The following is a 24,774-nucleotide window of genomic DNA, read 5'->3' as shown; positions in this document are numbered from 1 at the left end:
CCTTCAGAAAATTTTGTCATTTAAAAGTAGACATAGGGAAAAACAATACACGTAAATTAAAATTCAACGGAAATGGATGCTTTTAGAGGATTTATAATAAATTCATCATGTAATAATGTAAAACACTGCTGCTAAAGGAGATGTAGACAATATGTGACAAAAAGGACCCAGGTACCTTACTGTGCATACAAAGCCTACTGCGAAGTTTGTATCATATAAGCATTTTATACGATAAAAGCCTATTCTGTAAGTATATAACGGTAGCGAGTTAAAATTTAAATAAAATATACATACATAAAAGTACAGTAGTTAAACCAATAAGTATTAATTACGTTGTGATTCGCGGATACTGCGTTTATTTTTCCGGACTGTGAAAGTACCTGCATTAAACTGTGTATCTACCTCAGCGGACTAACTTTCCACCATATAAACAAAGATAATTGCAGGATAACTCATCCAAATGACCAAACCAAAACTATTCAATTAAACAGTTTCAAAACGCGAGAACTTTCCTATTGATTTACAATTAAAGCCCGACCATTTTCTGGATAATTAATTTAATTGTCTTACTTCGTAACTAATTCCAATCCGGCAGAAACGTTTCGCTAAAATTAAGTGAAATTTTATTATTCGGCAATTAGGACCATTTATAGGATAACGAGCTGATTTAGCGTAAAAGCATGGAAAATATAAGTGGCGTAGCTAACACAATTACAGAATTAATCTAAATGGGTGGAAACGTTTTGATCTGATTTCTGTGATAATAAATAGTACAGAAAAAAATGGCTTTCTGATTAGAAATTTGATTACCGTCTCTTGGCAACGCTTCCTTGTCCGGTTCGATACGGTGTTTATGAAGCAAATAGGTTTCTGAATCTAACTCAGAAATTCGAAAGAATAAAAACCTGGTTATAGAAAAAGATTAAAAAGGACGAATTTAGTTTGAAAGCGCTTTAAAGACATCAGCGTTTAGGGAAAACGACTTTAAAATCTATACTTTCATGGCACTAAAGACAATACGCTTACTCGAACGTGTGTCTGAATGCTTATTAAGTCCGTATTTGCATCATAAAATCCAATATTTACCTACACTTTGCAGTTTGGAAGAGAAATGGATAACATTTATAACATTTAAACTAGTTTCCTTTATGACTTCCTCCGCTTTGTCTTTATTACCTTGACGCATTGATAATTGTGATGGATTGCTAACGGTGGACTTTTTTCAGGGTCCAATTGTGACGTAGTATTTACAAGTGATAGCGTCAAAAATGGCAGTATCACCAGTCCCTTATATCCATCACCATATCCGGGGAGAACTATATGTCGATATGAATTTCAAGGACGAGGAAAAGAAAGAGTGCAGATTCTTTTTCAAGAATTTAATCTATATCATCCAAGAGATGATCGAGAGTAAGTACTTATTATATTTTTCGTTTGATTGCAATATTGACTTAAAAAGAGGTTCAAGACATCAAACAATCTGTAATTTAATTCGCTACGATACTTTATGTTGTAGCAATTCTCTAGGAGGAGAGAAAAGTTCATTATGATAAAATGCGGGCCGCTTTTTAACGGTTTAACAAACTGTTGACCTGCCTATATGAGATTATAAACGTTGTCAAGTTGTGTACCAGTAAATGTGCTACGGCTTGTCGTAAACTATACATCTATTGGTGAAAATGATAAATTGGAAACATAAACCTATTGGTATCATTGTGCCGCCTGTCTTTTACGATGCCCATTGACTTTATCTTGCACTATTATATAATCATAATAATTGACGTGCTCTAGTTGTCCAACTATCAAGAATTTATTTTTGAGGTTATTCGTGCAAGTAAATTAAAAGCATGCGAAGTGGCAAAATAGGTACTAATGTAGGACATCGTAAGCAACTCCACTGACACAAATAAAATACAATAAATAAAGGTAAGTAAACGAAACTAGGAAACTTCAATTCTGATTGACAATGAAAATGCTGAAAAAGGATTATTAAATCAACGATACCACTATTTTGGCGATTTGGTATGGCTTCGTAACTAACCGGTAAAGTACTTGACCAAATGAAATTTCGTTGAATAAATACGGATGTGAAAATGAAATAGTCATTGGTGACTATTTAAATTAGTACTTGTTCCCATCCCCATGTATTTTCATCTACATTCGTGACATCCAACATGGCGCCCCATTTAATACCACGCCCGAGTATTAACGTTAATCTTTTGTTGTATCGGAGATCGAACTGTTTGGTGGAAGATATGCCCGTACTAGTTAAATTCTCTAAACTACTACTAGAGATCGTGATTACACACAAGAATAAAATGACAATGTTCCTCTGTGTTGATATTAATTTTGACCAATTTATTACAAAGTTTTGTTGTGGGTAAATGCTCCGATTAATTGTCTTTAAATCCCGTGCCGTCTTCCGTTGTATACAAAAAATTTTTATTAACGAACTTTCGCCGGAAGTGAATGGAAAACGGCGGCGGTCCCATCAGGGTCCCGGTCGTAAAGGGCAAGCGGTGGGCGGCTACTGCCAAAACAATTTCCCTAAGCGAGATCAGTAAATAATCGGATTCGGTAGCGGTTTCTACGGGAAAGCAAATGCAGCAAATTAATGAAACGGAAAGTAGCAAAAAGTGTACCTTGCAATTAACGGATTGGTAGGAATTACTGTGCCAGAAAGAGATAAAGCTATAGTTACGGTGCAGTAAACTTAATGTAAACGCAAAAATTAAACGATATAAATGCCAAATAAATTTACGGAAAAGCTCAAAATTATGGTACATACAAAACGTAGGTAACTAGCGAAAATCCAAAAGGCAGAAAGATTTAAATACGGTTAAAACACCAAAGTCAAAATATGAAAAAGGCAAAAGCTTTTACGTTTCAGTTAAACACCAAATGCAAAAGATTTCTTACGTTTTGCTAAACCACCAAATGCAATAGATCTCACCTCCTATAAATTAAGCGTTTACTTCCAAAAATACTGAGAGGGAACGTAAAAAATTCCGGACTGGCCAGCGTATTCAGATAATACTGTCAAAAAATTACAAATTTTTTAATTAATTATGTCCTTCCCAGACGTTTTAAAAATACAGGGCCAACAAAATTCAAGTTTTTTAAGGGCACACCGAACGGATCTAATCTCGATTTAAGCAGGGGCTGTTATCTGTAACCCATTTAACTATAATTACTTATCCAAATAGTAGGAATTAAATCTGCAAATTTGGCAGTCCAGCAATGCCCTTTTGTTCCTTGGAATGTGAGGTCAAGCGGCGTAATCGGTTATCACCTGATACTGCACGACCTTACCTGTTTCAATCCTGGATTTTCGTATACCATTAGAAAACTAAAATCGATTAATGGGTAATTAACGGGCTTAAAACTTAATAAGATCTCTCTTCTTCATTAACAAGAGAGCTTTCAGCAACTGTAAAAACAATTTAAATATTCCTGAGGGAGCGGTTGCAAGCGGCAAATTACATGCAGCCTCTAATTTTCCGTAACGGGCGGCTCTACAAATTAACTCACTATTTCTACCTTATATTAACAACTCGTACACAGAAGTAGGTAGATATTTTCGGAGCGACAGTATTCGTAACGAAGTGCCCAACTTAAAACGTTTTTTGATACAGGGGCTTCATCTACAGAGTGATCACTACACTGGTAATTTCAAGACGGAAAACAAATGATTTGTTACACACTATCCGATGACATCACCAAACTTTAAGGAATTGACTTTTGTCCAGGCGCTGCTATTAGTGATCAAATGAATTCTTCGTTTACCACAATGGATTTTAAAATTTTTAATATCAGTTTATTTAATCCCAATTTTAATTTGAAAGGTTCTTCTTCGATTCGGAAATGTTCCTTCCCGTAAATTTTGTCAGTTATAAATTAACGGTCTTGCTACGAATTAGGCGATCAATCTGTTTTTTCTTTCCCCTCTTTGCGTAGTTAAACTCGTCGGTAACGCGCAAGCATACGAACGAAGTGGTACGAGATCACTTTTTAAAAAGAACCCAAATAAAAATTGTCACACATAAATCGTACGTGCTAACTATTTGAAAGTTTAGCCTCGTCTGGCGAAAACTCCCGTACAATCTCGTCTCCCTAGCTTATATTTCAAAAACAGCTTACGTTCATATTGAAATGCACACGTTGTTATCGCTTTTATTCAAGACATACAGTTGTTCACGTGCACTATGAAGCGGTATATGTGTAAATTTTTCCTATGTTTAACAAAGTAGGTACAAATTTTAAACAAAATTTTTCAAATTACAAAGTTACCACCCAATACACGCCATTCAACTGGCATTTCTTCAATAACTTTCTATTTTGAGTTTCATTAAATCAGTGGTTTTAAGAGGCGCGCTAAATACCATGATTCACCGTATATAAAAAAAAAACTAAATATTGGCAGATTAATTTTTTAATATGAAAAAAACGACCTACACCTAATTTGTTACATCGCCAAAATATTGTGCTCATTTTGTGCAAATTTGTACGCCGATCCCCAAATTTTGTGCGCTTTTCGTTTACGAGAAAATCAAAATTTTTCGTCCTTTATTATTGTGTCTACATGACACGAATACCATAGTTTTGTGCTCGTTTTGTGCTAATTTGTGCGCCTTTCATGTCGGAGTAATTCAAAATTTCTAAAGGGTGCCATCTTAACGTAGCACCCCTTACAATCGAAACGACTTGAAATCTATGGCATAGTTGTGTGCCTATTTTGTACTGATTTGCGCGCCTTCCGTTTCAAAGAAAATCACAATGTTCAGTTGGGGTGTACCTTAATGCTACAAATCATCACGCTCGTATCTTCATGACATAAACACCATGGTTTTGTGCTCCTGTTGTGCTGATTTGTGGGCCAATACTCACGTGTTATCCTGTGTTTTGAAGCAAATTAAAAATTGTTGTGGGAAGTTGCAAGTTAAAACAAATCCCCTGAATGCCTTAAAACATATGTAGGTAACTGTTTTATGCTTGTTTTATGCGCCTATACTCAACTTTTGCGCGCCTTTTCTTAACAAATTTCCTGTTGTTTGATTGGGGACGTTGGGGCCATCTTATATTATAGATCTTTCTGCTATTTGTGCTGAATTGTACTTAAAACTTGGAACTGTTGGAAATCAATGATAGATTGATAGACGTTTACAGTTTGAGATTCAAAGCTTCACACTTAGATCCTGTACATGCCAATCAACCTGTCAAAAAAAGTACTTCCTCATTAACAATGAGTACATTTGACAAAATTATTATGTTATTGGTTAGTCAGCATGAGTGATAAGTACGGTAACAGTACTTACTTAATATTTAAGTCGGATTGCCCTATTTGTATACTTATGAGTTATGGCACTTGTTTCGACATGTGTTTCGATTTCTTTATATACTACATAATTTTGGAAGGCGCACAAAACTCTGTCATTGGCGCACAAATCAGTACCAAATAGTCGATTTAGGGGGGTCCAGCCCGCATAAGGTTCACGCATTCTAATCTTGTAAAATTACATTTTTTAGTTATCCAAACCTCCATGATAAATTTTAGAAAAAAAACACACATATTGTAGTACTTATATTCGAAGTGTTATATTTAATCTATCGTCGACTGTACATGTACTCGTACATAGAGCCATTAGAGTATAATTTAAATTAATTATTAAAAATCGTACGCTTTAAAATCAAATTGTCCAGGATAAGTTCAGTGCCATTCTCTTATCAGTTATGGTTAAAAGGGTGCAAGACCAAACTAGGTCATGTCGTTGCAAAAATAATTTTCTCTTGTGACTCAATCTTTCATCAACTGTATGTGTGGCCGTAATGGGTAGGGTATAGATACTGCCTATACAACATAAATCACCACCTATTGGTATATGAACAGCTATAACCGCGTACCGTGAGCTTTCATGACGGTGGTGAGTTGGGGAGAGAGGGAGGTAGCTGTTTTTTCAAATCGGTAAATTTAATGACACGTATTGAATATAAGACCGAATGAGAATTAATGATATTAACTGATGCCACTTACTACGTAATAATTTACGAAGTTTTTCAGTCAACCCCTTTCTTTTGTTACTGTCCACTGGATAATCTCTAACCTACGTTTTCGTGCGTACTAACAAAAGTGGCAGGTCCAGGTGGATGATTAAAGATTGCCAATTATTGCATTTTGCAATAACGAGATTTGTGGAAACCTGGAAACCTTAACAAACTGCCAACCGAAAGCAAATAGCAAAGTAATATTAGCAAGTCGGAGAACTAATAGAGTTTTCTGTTTGTTATTTTAAAGTTTATCCCTTCGTCCACATGAGGATCCAGTTTAACTAGTAACTTGCGAGACGATCGTTGGAGGTTAAAGTTACACTCGCAATTAAATTAGTTACAACTGCACTGCGAAAGTTAAACTCGAAGTCGGTGAACCTTCGTTAAACAAATTCCTTCGAACTAAAAACTTGTTCCAACATAAATCCCCGAAATAAGTAACAATGAAATGCAAATGTTTGAGTTTGTTTTTAAATTAAGGTGTTTTAACGAAGGGAAACTCGAAGAAACGGTAGGTACATCTACTTTTCGAGTTTCTAGTGCCATTTGTCAACGTCCGATTAAAAATGTAAACATTTTAACAATTCAAGCTTTACCTAGCTGTAGTAGCTGCTTTGAACGGCGCAATGTTCGAGTGTTATAAACTATTTATGTCACTTTTTGTGAATATATGCAGTGCTTAAGATGCACCAAAGTACGGCATTTTAAAATTTCAGTGTATGCTGGTGTAAGTCTCACATTATGGAATTTCTTTGTTTTCACGTATAGTTAAGCAAAATTTTGCAAATTGCGGTTTATACATACCTAACAAACTTTCCGTTTTTAATCCAACCTAAATAATAAATTACCCTTGTGTATCTGTATTTATGACCCGTAACGGTAAATGAAGTAAAGTGCTTGTTTAAATTTTTAACCACTTATTAATTCAGCCTCCGAAATGTAGATTGATATGTATCCATTGGGGGTTGCCTTTAATTTGACGCATAACGTTTAAAATGGGTGACGCAAATATTTTCACTGTATGTAGTATCTACATCAAGTGTGTTCAGTGTTTGCTTCCTTTCGTAACAAAATCGACAAACAATAATTAAAGATTAAGAGTTTAGTATTTGTATTTGTTGTATTTGTGTCTCGTAATCTTTTGAAGTTACAATGTGGGTTAAATAGGAAAAAAAATGTGTTCATTTCGGTGTCGAATTGAACCATGCAAAAGATAAAGGCAAATAAAACAAGTTAAAACCAAAGTTCAACCAATAAAATCCGTCCACAAATAAGATAGTTAGCACTGCGCATGCACAACTATTCTTTAACATGTCATTTCAACTTGATTTTATAAGAATCATCTTAGAGCAATAGAATTTAGAAGCACAAAAATTTGATACAAATACAACTGAATACCTAAGGATCAACATCTTTATGCATCCATCAATTTTACAACACATCTTAAGGGGTTGTTTCCGTCCCCTCAGATTCGCGTAGCTTGTAAAACAAATTTTTTAATTTGGTATTAGTTTTACTTTTACTCGAGGTGCGTATATATAAAATTTCATTTAAGGATCTTAACATTTTTTAAATTCGTCAGCATATAGGTAGTAGGTATAATATTATAATATATATTTTTTTAATTTTTGTGAAAATGCGCAAAAAAATTAAGAACACAACCGTTTTTGCTGAACCGATTGGAACCAATTTGGGTACCAATATTCTTAAACATAAAAGGGCAGAATAGTGTGCGGGTGGTATCTGTGCTAGCCATAGCAATTTTTTTTACACGCTTACCTGTTGCACTCTGTATAAACAATTTGGCACTTAAACTCTTAAAGGATTTATTATTATAACCGATTTATCTATGTGTCCGTCGTAGATTTTCTCCGCAACCCCATGCATGAGATACCAAAATGGAGTTTTTGCATAACTTTAGTGGGCGGCGGCGTGTGCGGAAGTGGATACCTAATCTATATCCGGAATTGTTTATGCGTTCAGCTGCCTACAGTCGCCACGTGGTCTCCAGGAACCATCCTTTTTGGACACAAAGAGAGTGAGGGCTGGGCTAAGGAAATTGTGATGGGCGGAAAATACCCAGTTCCAACATCCGTGTGCAAAAACGCAAAGTACGCAGAGTTGGACCCACATCACAGAAAATAATCTGCCATAGAAAGTTGCGCATGAGACCAAGGCCCGGGGAAATTAGTTTGGTTCGGTAGATGTGGAGATGGATTAATATGGCACAGCCTGCGCATGCGCACATTAATCGTATCAACGGATTTTTTTCTTGGCTCAGGTTCCAGAGCTATAAGCTACCGAATTCAAAAAGAACGAAATAAATAATTGAAAACTGTATGAGTAGTTAAGGCCTCGGACGGACGGACATAGAAAGTGGCTACAATAGCGCACCCAACTTCGTTGGAAAATGCGCTAAAAATTATGTTTATGTAGGGTACATATATGTACCCCGCTTGAATTTATGAAGGGCCCAGTTAGTCCATTTATAACACGTCTGGATAACTATTTCTCCACACCAGTTCTATAATTCTAAGACTTTTGAAGTAGGCTAAGGACTGTCGATCTTAGGTATGAGTTCACAATATGAAACTTTTATCGAAAATCCGACCAGGAGAGTCAAACTTTTTTAAATTCTATACTCCAAGATTGCTCACCCCCAAAGTAGAAAGCAAGAAATTCATAATTGGACCGAATTTTATTTAATTATTTAATGTATTCCCATCGAAATGCGAAAATACGAAAATAGTTCTCCTTCTTCCTACATTGTGAAGTATCATCCCTGATATTTTCATTTTTGTGGCACCAATAAACTCTATATATTTTGCAAAATGCGACGATCTTTCCGGTCTCTCTCGTTGCGGAAAAATTCCCGTCATAAATAAGAAAAAAACCGAAGGTTAAAAAAAATGTAAGGTACTGACAAATATTTAGTTGCTTGATTTTCCAAAATATAAATAGGGTATTACTGACAAGATGGATCTTTTAGCACACGTACCTATTTATTTGTTCCGCAATTTTGGAAGGGAAAATGTAGGAAAATCCAAATCAGGCGGCGATAAGCTCAAAATTGAAAACTTCTTTAATTAATTGTGCGGCCTACGGAGGTCTTGAAAATCTGCAACAGATATCTAAATTCTAGTTAATTAAGCGCGCTTCTAATAACACCAAACTCAACCCAATCGGACAAGGTTGGCTGCAACAGATAAGATTAGCTACCGCGCTTTATATACCGGGAATCCACCTTGACCGGGCATTTATATACACGGTTGTCCCAACCAGGTGGAAACTACCTGCTTCGTTACAAAACAAATTTAATTCAAAACTTCAGCTTTGTTACAAAAACAAAAAAGTAAGTATCACGTTTGCCTTGTGGTGGCTAAAACGTGGTTTCATATAAATAAAGAATATTTAATGAAACCCATTTCCTTTGAAATGTTATGTTCAAAAAGAAAAATGCTTTTAACTGAAGCACTTTTAGATAGGCAGGTATACTTAAGATTTTGAATGCGAAACTAAATTTCATTCCCGTTTTAATGGAAATGCACATTTATTCCTCAAACCAGTTCGCAAAAATCAAATTGTAACAAATAGTACAAATGTAGGTAAATGTACTTACAATTTAATTATAAATTAACTTGTTTTTGTTCTTTTACAACACTAGGGTTTTGTATTTTGCCTGCAAATCTTTTCTGATAACTGCATGATACGAATTTTAATGAAACGTTACAATCATCTCCTGTTAATTAAATAGTGTTTTGAAAATAATATAGTTCAAATCAAATGGAGAATTTAGTGTGTGCTACGCATTCCCCAATTTCACAAACGATGATTAAGGTTAATCATTGCTTAAAAATATTTCAATGGGAATCACATTACCTTATTATTTAATTATTATTATATTAGTATCATCATTTTAGTGAAACCACGTATAAATAATACATCAAAAATGAATTAGACAATCAAGTGGACGCATTTTTCAAATAAATGGTTCAATATGCACTACGTTTGAGATAAGAGGGTCACCTCAATATCTCTTTTATTTGGCGAGATCTATCAGCTGCCGCATATTCAAATTTCCGGTATCACTTCCGGGATGCAACTTTTGTTTTTCAATTGCAATGTCTGTTTTTTTACGATATTTGAAAAGAGCGGTCAATTTTCTGTACAACATAAAATATGCATATGGTTGATACTATGCGATCAAAAATGAGTTGCTGCCGAGTTACCTTTGGAATTTTTATTTACATGGGAAATCGTACTTAACTTGGACTTCCAAAGGCAACTCGACAGCAACTCATTTTTGACCGCCCGTTATACAACAAAAATGGAGAAATTCGTGATTCAATATTTAGGTGAAAATTTATGAAATCTAGCATGCCGTGTAAACGAAACATTGAACAAGTTATTGTTCGTCTGTTCTGTGTGATATGGCCACAAATAAGATGATTGCCAATTGCGAATGCGCGGTAGTACGATTTTTCTTTGCTTTTATTAAACAGGCATATACCATAAAATTTCGATCAAATCCCCCAGAAATAAGAAACTAGTCTATTGCGCATGCGCAGTAGGCATGTTTAGATGTCTCCTTATCTGACACACTTATAGGACCGTTGACACATTGCTCCGCTCCGCCTCGCACATGAAACACATAACATATACCTAACGCCATTGAATTTATAACTATTAACGCTTTACCAAAATCGCGGTCGATTGTAGGACGCGCCCGGTAATTGTAAATTTTTGCTAGGTCGTGTCGTTTTCACATCACGATGAATTAAGACGAGAGTTGTCTAAAAAGGCAAACTCCGCACCCCCAAACAAATCCATGGCAGTTTTACTTTTCTAACAATTCGCAAGAAACGCGTTTTTTCAGTTTCGCGAGTTCTTTATTAAATTTTGTATTAGGTGTGTCATTTAAAGAAATCATCAATGAATTATTTTGACATTTTGTCAACGCATATAGGGACTATGTAGTTAAAAATTTAATTACAATCTTGTTTTTTGACTTAAATAATATAATACAGTATATTAAGATACAAGTGAATAATCAAGTCTTTAAAGCACGCGCAACGAGTTTAATGGCATGACGCGAAACGGAGTGCCTTTAACGTTGCAAGTGCTTTAAAGACCAATTATACACGTGTATCTTTATAGTATTTCTTATTATACCTGCAGTATAATTTAAAAATAGGAAATATAATGAAATCATATTGACGTTATACTCGAATACATGTCTAATTAATTGGGCTGGGTGTTCGTAATTTCACGTATACCATGGAAATGTCACTTGACGTTTGCTTATAAAAATCATCGTTTTTGTGAATAAAACGAATAAAGCGTATTATAAAGAATATAAAAATGTCAAAGGTATTTAAATCTTCTATCTTTTGGTGCATTCATTCAAAACTTCAAACAATGCTGCGATTAAAAAGTGGAACAGATTTGGAAGCATATAACTCTCGCCAGGAAAGATTGCCCGTCACAGCACACCTTGTGTCAATTTACAATCTGTTTTTTTAAGATGCGAGCGACTTCCGGAATAGGATCGTGCCATAAACTTTACCTTCGGGATTAAAAGTACTACTTCAGTCCCGCGGTATATAATATACTATTTTACATTTTGGTATAGTATAGACGTTGACAACGTGTCAAAAAATTCATTGATGGTTTCCTTAAATGTCGTTGATGATGATTTCACAATAACGAAACGTCGCACTGTAAATCTGTATGCACCATCTTGTAGAGCTTAAAGGGTTCCTATAGCGTTATTTGTTTTTATCTTTTCAAACAGGGTCAGAAAAAATATCAGGTTGGAAAGTACTCGATGTGTCGAGCTATTAAGTGCGTTTTGTGCGTCGAATCGAGGTTTTATTAACAAACTCGTTTTATAAATATAATCTACATGCAAAGAATTGTGACACAAAGCTAATGCTTCAAACCCGAGCTTTCTACGATGATTCTTTCGAGAGTTTATACTTAAAAAACTGTTGTAGCCGACTGACCGACCACACAATAGTATATTGAAAGTTACAATGCGACCACGAGTGTCCGCAAGATAGGAGTATTACAATAAAGCATTGTAACACGCGTTTTTCATACTATTTTTTCTATTTCGGTGCTTTAATTTAATTAAAAATCAGAACTATAGGGAACATTAGAACTAACATGTTTTATGTTGGGAACACTTTTTATGCCGTTAAGTTTTAGGTTGGCAGCGTAGTAAGACTGACATTTTGAAGTTCAAACATGAAAGTACCCAACGAAGTACCTATTTGTACCAACTAGTAACTGCCAACTTAAGAGATGAGTTATAAAAAAAAGACTATAATCACTGTCTTTGTACAACTGTTTTCGGCCGAAAACAGTTGTACAAAATCATCATTGTGACACCGAAATAGAAAAAAGTAATGATCGCCTAACATGCCTCACATCGGGATCTATAGGCTTCTTCAAGGAGGATCGCACAATATATTCAAATGTTCGTTGCGTATGCTTCAGGATTTACCTATTCGACGATCATTGCGTTTATCAATGACTGTATTTACATCACAAGATTAAGTTGAAGATTAAAACAACCCCTTTAGTCCCATATACTATTATGGTCTGCTTTGGCACCAAATACTAATTCAAAAATTATTTGCAGCTGCGACAATCAAGATATATTAATGGCGTTCGTTCAAATCGAAGGGAGAATGGAAAAAATCGATACATTTTGCGGAAGCACATTACCAAAACCTATTATGTCGAACGGACCCAAGCTCAAACTGGAATTTCACGCGGCATATGGTTCAAGATATTCGAGAGGATTCAAGGCTACCTTTAGCTTCATTCAAAGTTGGTTTTTCTTATTGTTCTCTCAATTGTTAGTTTCCTTTACAGATTTTGGGATCAAAATCGGTGTACAGCTACCTGACTATCCATGTGCCTTTGTTTTCAATAGTAACGAAACACGTGATGGCTACTTCTATAGTCCAAATTACCCTGGATTTTATCCACGTGACACGGAATGTTACTACTTCTTTCACGGTAACCAGGGAGAAAAAATCCATCTACACTTCAGCTACTTCGATGTGGAAGGCGTTTTTCCGTAAGTTGGGAGGGTTTTTTATGGTTAGTTGTAGACCATTAATATATTAGGTGCGAAGCAAAATCTGCCAGCGATTATGTAGAATTTTCAAACTTTGTATCGCAGGACCGAAAATATGAAAGACACTGCGGTCAATTAGGTGAATTCGACATTGACTCAGACAGAAGATTTTTTAGGGTTACTTTTAAATCCAATGATAGGCTTGATGGAACTGGATTTAATGCCACTTATCAGTTTCAAGATAAAGTAGAAAGTTTCACTACGAGGTCTGAACTTTCAAATAAAACAGCCGTAATGAAAGGTAGGTATAGTCAAAGACCGTTGCCGCGGTTATAACTACATTTTTAGATATGACCGGATTAGCCACAATTATATTATTTCTAGTGACAGAATTTTTAAGATAAATTGTCAAAGAATTGAACGATATAGCAATAATACTTACCTAATAATTTACATCTTCTCGTGATGATGAAATGGACTATTCCACCTAGTGAATTCTATCAAAACTGCTCAATTGTAAAGTATAGTAGTAATTTTTAATGATTTTATTGATAACACTCCCATTGTGTCTATCTTCTGTTGTACATACCTTTTAAATGCCGTTTGGAATTTTACTGGTGTTGTTTAGAGACTACATTGTTACCTAAAAATATTTTACCTAAATTTAAATAAACTGTTCTTTAATGTAATCGTGTTTATTATGTTACAGTTCGGTCCATGGTTCCACGCTTAATTAAATGTTCTACATTTTTCCCCTTAGCTGCCTCTACTTCCATTTCATTGTTAAACTGTACTTTCAGTAAATGTAAACGAATATTAGATGAATTTTAAATATTGAAATTTTTCCCTTTCGATACCAGCTGCGTTAATTTCGTGCATATCGGCATTGTGTAAATTCTATTCTTTACACTATGATATCGGTCACCATGATCTGGGTAGAAAATGTGTAAAGTTTATTACAGAAATAGATATAAACGATCTGATGAATCGCATCAAATTTTAGTAGGACGTCAATTGAATCTTTTCCACCGCACAACCTAACTTTTGTTTTCGGCGAACTGAACGTGGGTATCTAGCTTAACATTATATCATTAAATTATTATTCAATGGTTATGGTGCAAAAAATGTGATGAAGTCGGAAAACTCACAAGAACAAAATACAAAGTCTTTTATCATTAGTTCACTTTCATTAGATAATGAAGGAATAGTCAATAGAAACATCTATCTATATCTTAACTATCTAATGATAGTAATGATTGTATAATAGTATAGGTACCTATTGCATAATAAGAATTATCTACTATACTTTTTCTACGGCTTGAATATAATTGATAAAAGATTGATAGATTACGATTCATTTGGACCAAAATGTTCGAACTTCGAACTAAAAATTAGAGCTGTCAAATGTCATGGTCTATGAAAACATAATACAAAATACAACGTAACTTCACTTTTATTCCATGAATGCAAGCAAGAATAGCAAGGATTTAATAAATATGCAACACTTTTTACTTAGATTTGAAGTGTATTACAGGGTTTTGACATCCCTATTAATTATATAACGTTTGATCTACCTACTGGACTGCTCAATTGAATTCATACATACCTACCTAAAGATTGCATGATATTTTGTGGTAAGTTCGTCAGTTAAATGAAAGGAGTGTATATTGACTAATTTCATATACCTAGGTCATAGGTCTTTTAAAGGATTGGCTATTGGCGATACTTGAAAGCTTGCAGTGTGTTATTTGCGAAGTTAACGGTAAACAAATTTAGGAAAAAAACGCCTTGTGCGTCAGCATAATGAGTAAAGCGTAGATGTTCCTAAATCTACTTCTATGGGACATGAATTGGCATCGTTATAGATTTTAGAACGTTGCAATAAAATTCTAAAAATACGTTTCGCTAAATGTCAGTGATCTGATCACTGACCACGTGCAATTATTTATCGAATAAAGTGTTGAACGTTTACTGTAAACGGGACGGTGAAAATAGCCAACTTTAATTATAACTACCTAAATGTTGCAAAAAAATGGTTCAACTGACAGCCTAATCAATCGCAATCGCTTTTCTTTTAAATTGTGTAAGCCTCGGGACCGATATACATTCTAATATCAAAAAATCCCTAACGTTGCTTGCGTCGATCTTCAAATCTGGGTAGCAATTTTACTGGAACACTGAACAGTCGGAAATAGCGTATTCTGTAGGTATTATCGGGAGTGTTTGTGGGAATTACCTAGGGCTGCTTTCACGTTTTGTAAATGTTGAAACCTTATTCGATGACTTCTTTTACGTCTTCTATTTCAAATTCTTGTCTCACTTCTGCTCATTCCCTTCACTCTTCGTAAGTATTTTACGTCAATAGCTTCTAACTTACTCTTTGGTGTGTTATAGTAATATTGGCCTAAAAATTGTCTTAGTAATGTCATTTGGGTTTTCTTCTTATCTCGCCCTGCGAATGTATTACTGAGTGTGAGCTGCATTTTGCAATAGTCTCTTCTGGTATGTTGCCCTCTATACTATAATGTAAACTACATGGGGGTGTCGTTTCTCTAGGTTGAAACAATGCCGAAGGTGAGAGTGAACTACCTTGTAGTGTAAAACTACTTGTTGTTAACGTAATTTCCATCTGAATATTGGAAACAGTAGTCAGGACATCCTGTATGGAACATAAGATATTTCATAAGACCTGGTTTTTTAAATGTCAAATAGACACAGAATTGGGAATATTTTGTTGAATTGTCATTTTGATGTTAGTTTTTTTTATGGTCGGTAATTCATTTAATTCTATTTGTTGTATTTCGGTAAATCGTGCTAACGCGCTTGTCTTCGGTACTACTCGGATAATTCAAACAGTTGAGTTTATCCCGACGTTCGTTTAGTTTATTTACAATAATTATTGACACTTTGTTGGTTATTATTATTTTGAAATGCGCGTTACTCTTACTGACAGATGACATACAATGACAGAATTCGTTACGCGTTAATGCGCAAGCTCATCACTTGCCACTACGGTAACTATAAATCGTATTATATTCGTTAACGTAAGATTTTACGGTTCCGTTCTTACGTTCTTACGGTTACGGAACTATAAATCCGGCTTTAATTGGTTTTTCGACAAACAATGTCACGTGAGGGATAAGCGATGCAAGTGTTTTATCAGTAGCGGCGTAGAGGGATTTTCGAGTGTTATCGGGCATTACGATATTGATTTTCTTAGATGAGGTGGTCTTTATTTAAATAGCAGGAATGAAGAGTAAACGAGGTTGTCTCGCGTTATTTTGAAAGAGAGCGTTACTGTCTGTGTGTCTTTGTCTCGAAAATGGGTGTCGTTTCTACGCACGAAAATGTAGCTTCCTCCCACCCCCAACCCATCTGCTCACCCTCTGTACACGTTTCTGAAAAGATGACCTAGTCCCCGCCACGCACGCTACACCTTCCTCTTTGACTGAACAATCGAAATATTGATTGGATATTGGATTAGTGGCACGATAATCGTGTTACTCCCATGAAAGACCAGGTCGTACGAAACCGTCGTGGCTGGATGGAGCGCCGAGGGTGTGCGAAAGCGGCAGACTAAAGCGGGTAAACGCTCCGTGATCGTGCATGCGGGTCACGATCGCGGCTTTGTTAAGAACGCATCACTGATCTTTGGAAAAACTCGTTGATAACCGCGGTGATATGAACGGCGACTTCAAATGAGTTCAAGGGAAGCTTGTTCCGAATTTGGAGGAGCCGTCGTTGATTATGATGGACTACCACATCGTGACTCGTAACAGTATCCAACAAATGCCTGGACCTCCGCATTTGGCCGTGTCCGGCATTGCTCAAACCGGAGCTACTCACTCTGGCACGAGTACATGCACTGGCCAATCAGTACAAGGTGGATGAGTACTTGACCGAACACGGCTACAAAGTTTTACGCTTGCCACCATTTTAACGCCATCGAACTCATTTGGGCCCAGGTAAATTTCGATACACGTTTGCATTTGTTCGTTTTACCATTTCATTTTTGGTAGGCGAAGACCTACAATAATAAAATCACATAGGTGGTGGAATGTTCGCCGGAACGCTGGCGTTCTATCGTGAAGCATACGGAGGCTAATGGTACACCAAGTGCGTCGATCAAGTTCCGAACATCATCATCCATATTGGTGCCGACAGCACCGACTTGGACTGCATGGACAGCAACTAGGGAATTCTGTGGCCATAATATCAAGAGCAGAAGGCACATTGTGTGGCGCCAGCTTTTTTGTTAATAAAGAAACAATTTTACCACGACTAGGGAGGTTTTAACATTCTGTTTCGAATGTTTGACTTCTTTAAAAACTTTTTTGTGTTTTATTTCATCGTACCCAACCCCCTGAAAAGAAGTCGTATTGCCGCCACTGGTAAAAAAATTCAGTCGACTTCAACCATACAGTGCTCCGTGACGTCACACCGGCAAATATTCAATAGCCAAACTATACCTTTCGGGGTATTTCTTCCAAACTGCGCATTTGTAGGTAAAATTCCATAGCCAGCCATTACGCTATAAAATAAATGCATTTGTCCCAATGCCAATAATATAGTAGCCTTATTAACAATTACATGTAAGTAAACAATACAAATTTCGTGATTTCCTGGAAGAAGTACACCTGTATTTTTAACTGGTCCAAATGAGTGATACGAAAAGAGAATTCGCTAACAAACCCTGTAAGTTTGTGTGCATTTTAATGTAGCGCACTAATTTCGTATACTACAGGCGAGATAGAAATTTCTAACTGTCAAACAGTGACCCCAAAGCTTTTGCCAAGTCAAAACATGAATTGTCCCTGGATCTCAAGAGCGCCATTTTCGTCTCCTATAGACCTTCGAATTGAGAATACTACGGCAAACTATAAGCGCAAGCTATCAATGGACCCACCTTGTGAAAAAATCCCGTGCGTAGCAGTTCAACATTCGTCTAACCTATTTTTACATTTTTTGCGGCTTATGCAAATTTTTCCCGAGATTCATCCTGCAACATTACATACCACAATGGTTCTCTGTAAAAATAACTTCTTTTGCGCCGTCGACAAACTATTATATGCCAAGAAGTATATAACAAATGACGTGGGTGACCAACAGACCGAACAAAAGGTTGAGAAACCACAACCACATACCAATAAATCGCTAAATACTAAGGGCGCGTATTTGGAAATTTCATTTCCCAAAGCAATAGTGGTGCGGACGTTAGATGACGGTGTAAAGCCTGTTGATTCTTCAAGTACTCAAAATAGGAAGTTAAGAATATTGCAGCAAGGACCGGCAGGTACACTTTTAAAAGATCAATTGTAATCATGTACCTAGTAATAACGATTTTCTGGCTACCCGCACACCGATATTGCGCTTTTAGAAATAGATCTGCTAAGTTCAATATTGTATACCTCGTGTAGCCTCGTATTTTCACTCACAGCTACGTTTGCTGTTTCGATGACCAACAACTCAAAATTGCGATGATAGGCGTTTTTTTGGTTGGGAGGGGCGATGAAGGAAGAGGGTTGAAAATGCTTCTGTCCTTCAAACTATTCTACATGGAAGGTCTTGGCGAAACAAGTTGTCGATCTACTACAAATAATAATTTCTCATATACGATAATTCAAATGGAGAAGTGATAATTCTGTGACGATACACATTTATTACTAGGTCGAAGCATCGGAAGATGTATCGCGACCACTTTCTGATATACTAAACATGTAACTTTTTTGCGCAGAGTAGGTATGTGTACAATTTATAACTATTGTTTTGTTTCAACGGGATCTTTGCTGTGAAATCACATATACGAAACATTTGCAGCTGTTTAATCAAAGCTGAACAGCAGAAGTACCTGTGTGTGACACTATACCTTTAGATAGTACTTATAGTATTCAATATGCTTTAGTGTGTATGTACAAGTTAAAATAAGTGCACGTAGGTACACATACGCTTTTTAGGGGAGTTCACTGGTGAAGATATATCAAAATCATCCACGATCGATGTTCCATTCGTTGCTTCCTCTTCCACTTCGAGTACCTGTTCAACGATGGGAGATAATTAAATGATTTATGGACGAAGCACACGTTTTATATACTGTTATTACTGAGTTGTATCTACAGTAGTCAATTAAAAGAGTAGGTACATAACTAGATACGACTGGTTTGCAGGTAGCTGAGTATGCTTACTCTGCCAGTAGATTTGTCTCGACTGACGCAATACCAGCAGGCTGAAAAATGAAGTCTTCGATATCGATACCATTGTAACGGTCGCATTAGTTGAATTTTGTTTTTTTAAGAATTTGCACGCATGCAAATCTAGTTACTATTCATTACCCTAACCACTCATATTTTAAGTAATAGGTCATTTAAACACTTGGCGAACTACGAAAGGCAATCATGAAGTTTTGTTCAGTACCGTTTGTGAAGTGAGAAAACCTGTCTAATCGCGAGCTTCGTATGTATACAGGGTGATTCCTATAGTACCTGCCACCGTTTGGGAGCGTGTAGGTGGTGCGTAGGGGAGTATTTTGATATAGGACACTTGGGGTCGGAAATCTAAAATAAGGGTGCCAGAGCCAAATTTACCTTCTGGAATTTCGCGCCTGTAGGTAGGCAACCCAACCGGCCGGCGGTGCACACGGAGCGATCTCAGGCGGCGATGTGTGGCTGACACTTGATCAGAATTTTGTTTAAACCCACGAAATCCCGTCTGCAACGACGCGTATCAAGTGAATAAACACTATGGCAATAGTATAATAATAGTTGGCTAGATGTAGGAAGTGCATTGAGAACAACGGTGGCCACGTTGAACACTTGTAAACGTTATTGCTTTTGACTGTCGTTTTCCCTCCTTCCCTCCCATGTCGTTTCCTCGCGCTAACTCGCTCTGCATCGCTCCGCGCGAAACGTCGGTCGGTTGGGTTGCCTACCTACAGGCGTGAAATTCCAGAAGATAAATTTGGTTCTGGCGCCCTTATTTTAGATTTCCGACCCCAAGTGTCCTATATCAAAATACTCCCCTAGGCACCCCCTATACGCTCCCAAACGGTGGCAGGTACTATAGGAATCACCCTGTATGCGAGGTTATTTGGTTAGTTTTGATTGTGAGTTGAGATTAAGGATTTAGGAATTTTTTTAATTATTGTAAGGTAAAAATACAAAAGAAAACACTACTGTCACTGGGTGCGAGAAGGCCAGCCGCTATACTCTTTCTTTATTTTCTTATTACTTAGTATAAGCAAAAAAAAAGTTTGGTGGAACTTTAATCAGTTTTTCCGTGTCGATGGTGTTAGGAAGTCAAACGGTTTAGTAACTAGTTTGATACAATAATGTACACGTTAAAGCACGCCACAAAATTAGGGTGCATATGGATGAGTTTTATCGGAAAAGGTCACGTTGCAGGGGCGCAACTTGCCGCGACCCTTGGCACCGCGACTACAAATGGAGTGGTAAATCGTACTACTACCTTTTTAACCCGGACCAAAATGACCTATATGAAATATGTAGCTTGCGATTATACGAATAAAAAAAACAACGGTGCCGACTCTCAGGATGCCGGAAGTCCTCGGCACCGTCGATGGAATCCGGGCGCGCGCGAGCCTATTGACAGTGCGAAAATTGAAAAACTGCAAGAATTTACGTCACTTACCTATGTATTCGGTGAAAAAATGTAACAGCGTGGATACCGCGAGATCAAATTCGGCTCAGTGGTAGAGCGTTGGGCGGAGCGGAGGTCGGGTGTTCGAACCTGGGTTGAGGTGAATTTTTCATCTGTGGCGGAGATGGAAATTACCTTAGACCAGTTCCGAGTATTCTAACGGCTACTCCGTATTAGATTTTCCTGCAGTTTTCCTAATTCGTAAAGTAAATACCGGAGTAGTATAGAACAACTTAAGACCTTTTGCAGAGGCACCTCTAAATAGTATTATGCGGGTCACTCTGTAATTGGGCGCATGCCTGTTGAGGGCCCAGAAAAAGAGAGGGATAATAAATAAATAAATAAATAAATAAATAAATAAATAAATAAATAAATAAATAAATAAATAAATAAATAAATATATTACACAAAATTTTCTCGACGAGAAAAGATTCTGAGAAACTCGTCAAGAAAATCAAAGGATTTGATTCGTGTACGATTCCGCCGCCTTGTAGTACAGGAAAATTGTCCAAAATAGACAAGAAAATTGCATTTTCATATATAATACCATAAGTAGTCGAAGTATTGTCGAATATTTTTGAGGTGCTGTCACGAATGCTAGTTACGCTGATTAATACCACGAGCGCTTGCGCGAGTGATATTAAAAAGCGTAACTAGCATGAGTGGAGCAGCAGCTCAAAAATATCTACAAATACTTCGACTACGAATGGTATTCGGAGGACTATTCAATGAATCAAAAGAAAAATTAAGCATAATTACCCACGCGAATGTATTTCCATGACAACAATAAACGTCAAAATAAATTATGGAAGTTGCTTTTCATTTTGCTATTGATTCTATTCGAACTTTTGTGCTCCAAGCTAATTCGTTATGAGGGATTAAATTAAAAGATGTGGTGATAAGTCGGTTGTCGAAATTGATTAACAAACTAAGAAGAATGTTCCGGTTAATACGACAAAATTTCGCGTCATTTCACTGGTGGAAGTTTGACAAATGTCATTGAATAATCGCATTGAATTGTCGCTGAAATACCACACGTGAAATTATCACTTATAATTGCACAAGAGGTTTGTTTACCGAGTAAATTTGGGTTGTTAAGGTAATGAAAATCTGTTGCCTAGCAATTAGACGAGAAAAACTGTCAACTAATAAAAATGCGACACCGAAGGTGGAGCATTTTTAGTTTGACAGTTTTTCGAGTTCAATTGCTAAAAGGAAACAGATTTGAATTGCAACAACCCAAATTTACTCGGTTTAAATACAAACCTCGAGTGTAATTCGGCAGGACAATTTAACGAACAAGAAATTCACCAACTAATCAATTATTGACAGACGTCAAACTAGTCATATGGGAAAGGATAATGTGATAATTGGTTCGAAAATGACTAAGTGAAAAAACCACTAGTGCATTTGTCGCTGGAAAAGTTGCAGGTAACTTTTGCCGCTGTCAAAGTGACAATTTCACTGCGGCTTATGCGATTTTTTATACATGAGTTGAATTGTCGCTGAAATACCACACGTGAAATTATCACTATAATTCGTTCCCATTGGCTCAACAATTTGAAATCTCGACATTTCACTGGTCGAAATGTGACAAATGTTAGATGAATTGAATAGTCATTAATATTTAACGAATGCAAATAAATAATCTAAATTTTCGTGCAATCACTGATCGACATTGAAATGCTGCTCTATCTCTTCAAGTTGACAAATTTATTGTTGTTATACATTTTACATAAAGACTATATCTTACGTTAACAAATGCCATATATCGATGATAATCAACACATATATTATCCAAAATTGCTCAGCTGAATGTTATTGTTGTTGTTCGTCGCCGTGGCGATACTGAAGAATTTCGGTTATAGTGAAAAATTGAATGAGTTATACTACATAGGACACCAACCCTATAAATGACAGCAAATTTCGTTTAGCCGGCACCGTTTATACTGTATATTTTCTCGGATACATTTTGGACTCTCACTTTGTTACAACATCGTGTATAATAACTGACAAAACAAAACTAAAGAATGCGCGGTTATTACACGAAGGAAGAAAGAAACTAAGTTCTTTATACAAATTAACCCCTAAAATATCAAAGAAGCTCTAATAATTGGATTTCTAACTATCTAAATGCAATGCTGCAAAATAAGTCGAGTGTCTTGTTGTGCCATTAAAGCTAGCACTTCTCATTTTACAAAGTCTTTATATCTAGGTAGCAGTATAATTTCAATTTCGTATCAGTACCCACCAACTTGAAAAACGAATTAGTAATATAATGAATCAAATTAATGAAACTTAGAGAAGAGAATCATTTTTGAGATTTCTGAAAAATATTGCAACGCACGTTGCTTCTGTTAAGCCTAGTTTTCATTCTTACGATTTTCATATTTTCCCCTACGAATTTGTACTTAAAAAATTTCGTATACCCAGATGGAAAGATTTTTAATAATTAGAAATTGGATGATGGCCTCTTCTGTATCAATTTTTAGAACTTGTAATACACTAATGATTGAACAAGTTGATTGAAAGAAAAGTTCAACACAATACACAGCGGTAAAACCTCTAATAAAATACAAAGGTTTTGATTGGAAATTATATGATTTGATTTTTCAGATAAGGCGAATAGTTCAAATTGAATAAAATGAGAAACGTCTAACAAAGATTCAAAAGATGAATTTTGCGTATTACTGCGTTTTCAAAAAATAATAAGTACCTAACTGAAAACTTCGAACCCCGCAAATCTTCGAGTTTAATTTTATAGATTCATAAAAAATAAGATTAGGAAGGTATTCGAAATACGTTTCAGAACTTGTAACGTATAAGTGCCGTCGTAAGACTATACTCATGAAAAAATGTCTTTAACAAGGTGTGTACTCAAATCTGTACCTCGGGATACAGAAACAGTCCGAGCATGTACGCTCAAGTTGAAAATTTAAAAATGCCCCTGATAAATGTAAGAAAAATGCCTCCGGGCGATTTATTCACATACAAAACTTAAAAGCTTTAAAACTTTTGAAGGAATTTAAAGACAACAACAACTACGCTACCTAATTTTTATATAAATTAGAACATGGATCCACGCAAAAATAAAACAATTGGAAGAACTGACCAAATAGAAACCATTTTCAGTTCAGTTGATAGCATATACAATCACACACGTATTATTATTTTAGATTCCAATTTAAAAAAATTACATTATCAACAATTTTATTTAGAAGAAAAACATGAAGATAATACATATAGATCCATTTTTTTTTGCGATATTGTACTTTCGATAACTTAATTAATAAAAAACAATTACTAAGGAATACCAAAAAAATGTTACAAGTTGAAAGTAAAAAAAAGTGGTTGATGTGATTCAAGTTTGTTACGGTAGGGGAGCGAAGGGTAATATCGAACACTTAAGAAAAAAAATCAGTAACTCTATAAGTGTAGCCATTACCTAACTACCAATTAGGAGAACAGATACTGGAAACCCTAACAAATCAATTGTAATACCAAAAAATGCGAAAATTAAATTGTAAAATGACACAATATTTTTTTTTTAAAAAGTGCGCATGTTCGGCATTGCCCGAAGGTTTCGGGTAATGACGTACAACAGGTGGGTAATACCGAACAAAACAAAAAAGACACAAAATTGGACAACTAAGTTTTTTTATTAACTGCAAGTAACATCGCAGATATAGTTTACAGCGCTATCTTTTCCACTGCACATTTTGTGTACCCAACCTCCACAGGAAACACAACGATACCAAATTTCGTCTTTTCCATATTCCCCACATACTAAGCAGGATTCTCCTTCGTTTCCTTCAAAGTCCATCATATTTTGGGGATCCATATCGTCGAGTTCATCGTCGTCGCACAATTACTCTCATCTATTTCATCTTCACTAGACGAATCGAAAACTTTTCTAACGTGCGATTTTTTTTTCGGTTTCTGTTTTTTTGTGGCTCTTCTTTCCAAGGTTGCTTCTTTCGCTTCTC

At 36.0% G+C, this 24,774-nt stretch overlaps 2 protein-coding genes across 4 annotated transcripts in view; both read left to right on the top strand.

Annotated features, from left to right (window-relative positions):
* LOC116163101 (suppressor of lurcher protein 1) overlaps positions 1–13,772 on the top strand; it is a 77,710-nt gene extending 63,938 nt beyond the window's left edge. For all 3 annotated transcript variants that reach the window (XM_031476948.1, XM_031476950.1, XM_031476949.1), the window contains 5 exons: positions 1,227–1,410; positions 12,692–12,882; positions 12,928–13,135; positions 13,186–13,436; positions 13,484–13,772. In XM_031476948.1, coding sequence (XP_031332808.1) covers positions 1,227–1,410; positions 12,692–12,882; positions 12,928–13,135; positions 13,186–13,436; positions 13,484–13,539 — 890 coding nt within the window. In that variant the 3' untranslated portion in view covers positions 13,540–13,772. The remainder of the gene's footprint in view (positions 1–1,226; positions 1,411–12,691; positions 12,883–12,927; positions 13,136–13,185; positions 13,437–13,483) is intronic.
* A 3,917-nt stretch (positions 13,773–17,689) lies between these two features.
* LOC116163106 lies at positions 17,690–19,281 on the top strand. Its single transcript, XM_031476957.1, has 3 exons — positions 17,690–17,830; positions 17,880–18,428; positions 19,090–19,281. Exons 1-3 carry the CDS (start codon positions 17,794–17,796, stop codon positions 19,191–19,193), a joined length of 690 nt encoding a protein of 229 aa, XP_031332817.1. The 5' UTR covers positions 17,690–17,793; the 3' UTR covers positions 19,194–19,281.
* The last annotated feature ends 5,493 nt before the right edge of the window (positions 19,282–24,774 follow it).

This window comes from Photinus pyralis, unplaced genomic scaffold (genome assembly GCF_008802855.1).
Source record: "Photinus pyralis isolate 1611_PpyrPB1 unplaced genomic scaffold, Ppyr1.3 Ppyr1.4_LG2, whole genome shotgun sequence".
Taxonomy (NCBI): Eukaryota; Metazoa; Arthropoda; class Insecta; order Coleoptera; family Lampyridae; genus Photinus; species Photinus pyralis.
Note: the sequence above shows the minus strand (reverse complement) of the source record. Positions and strands in the feature narration are given on the sequence as shown.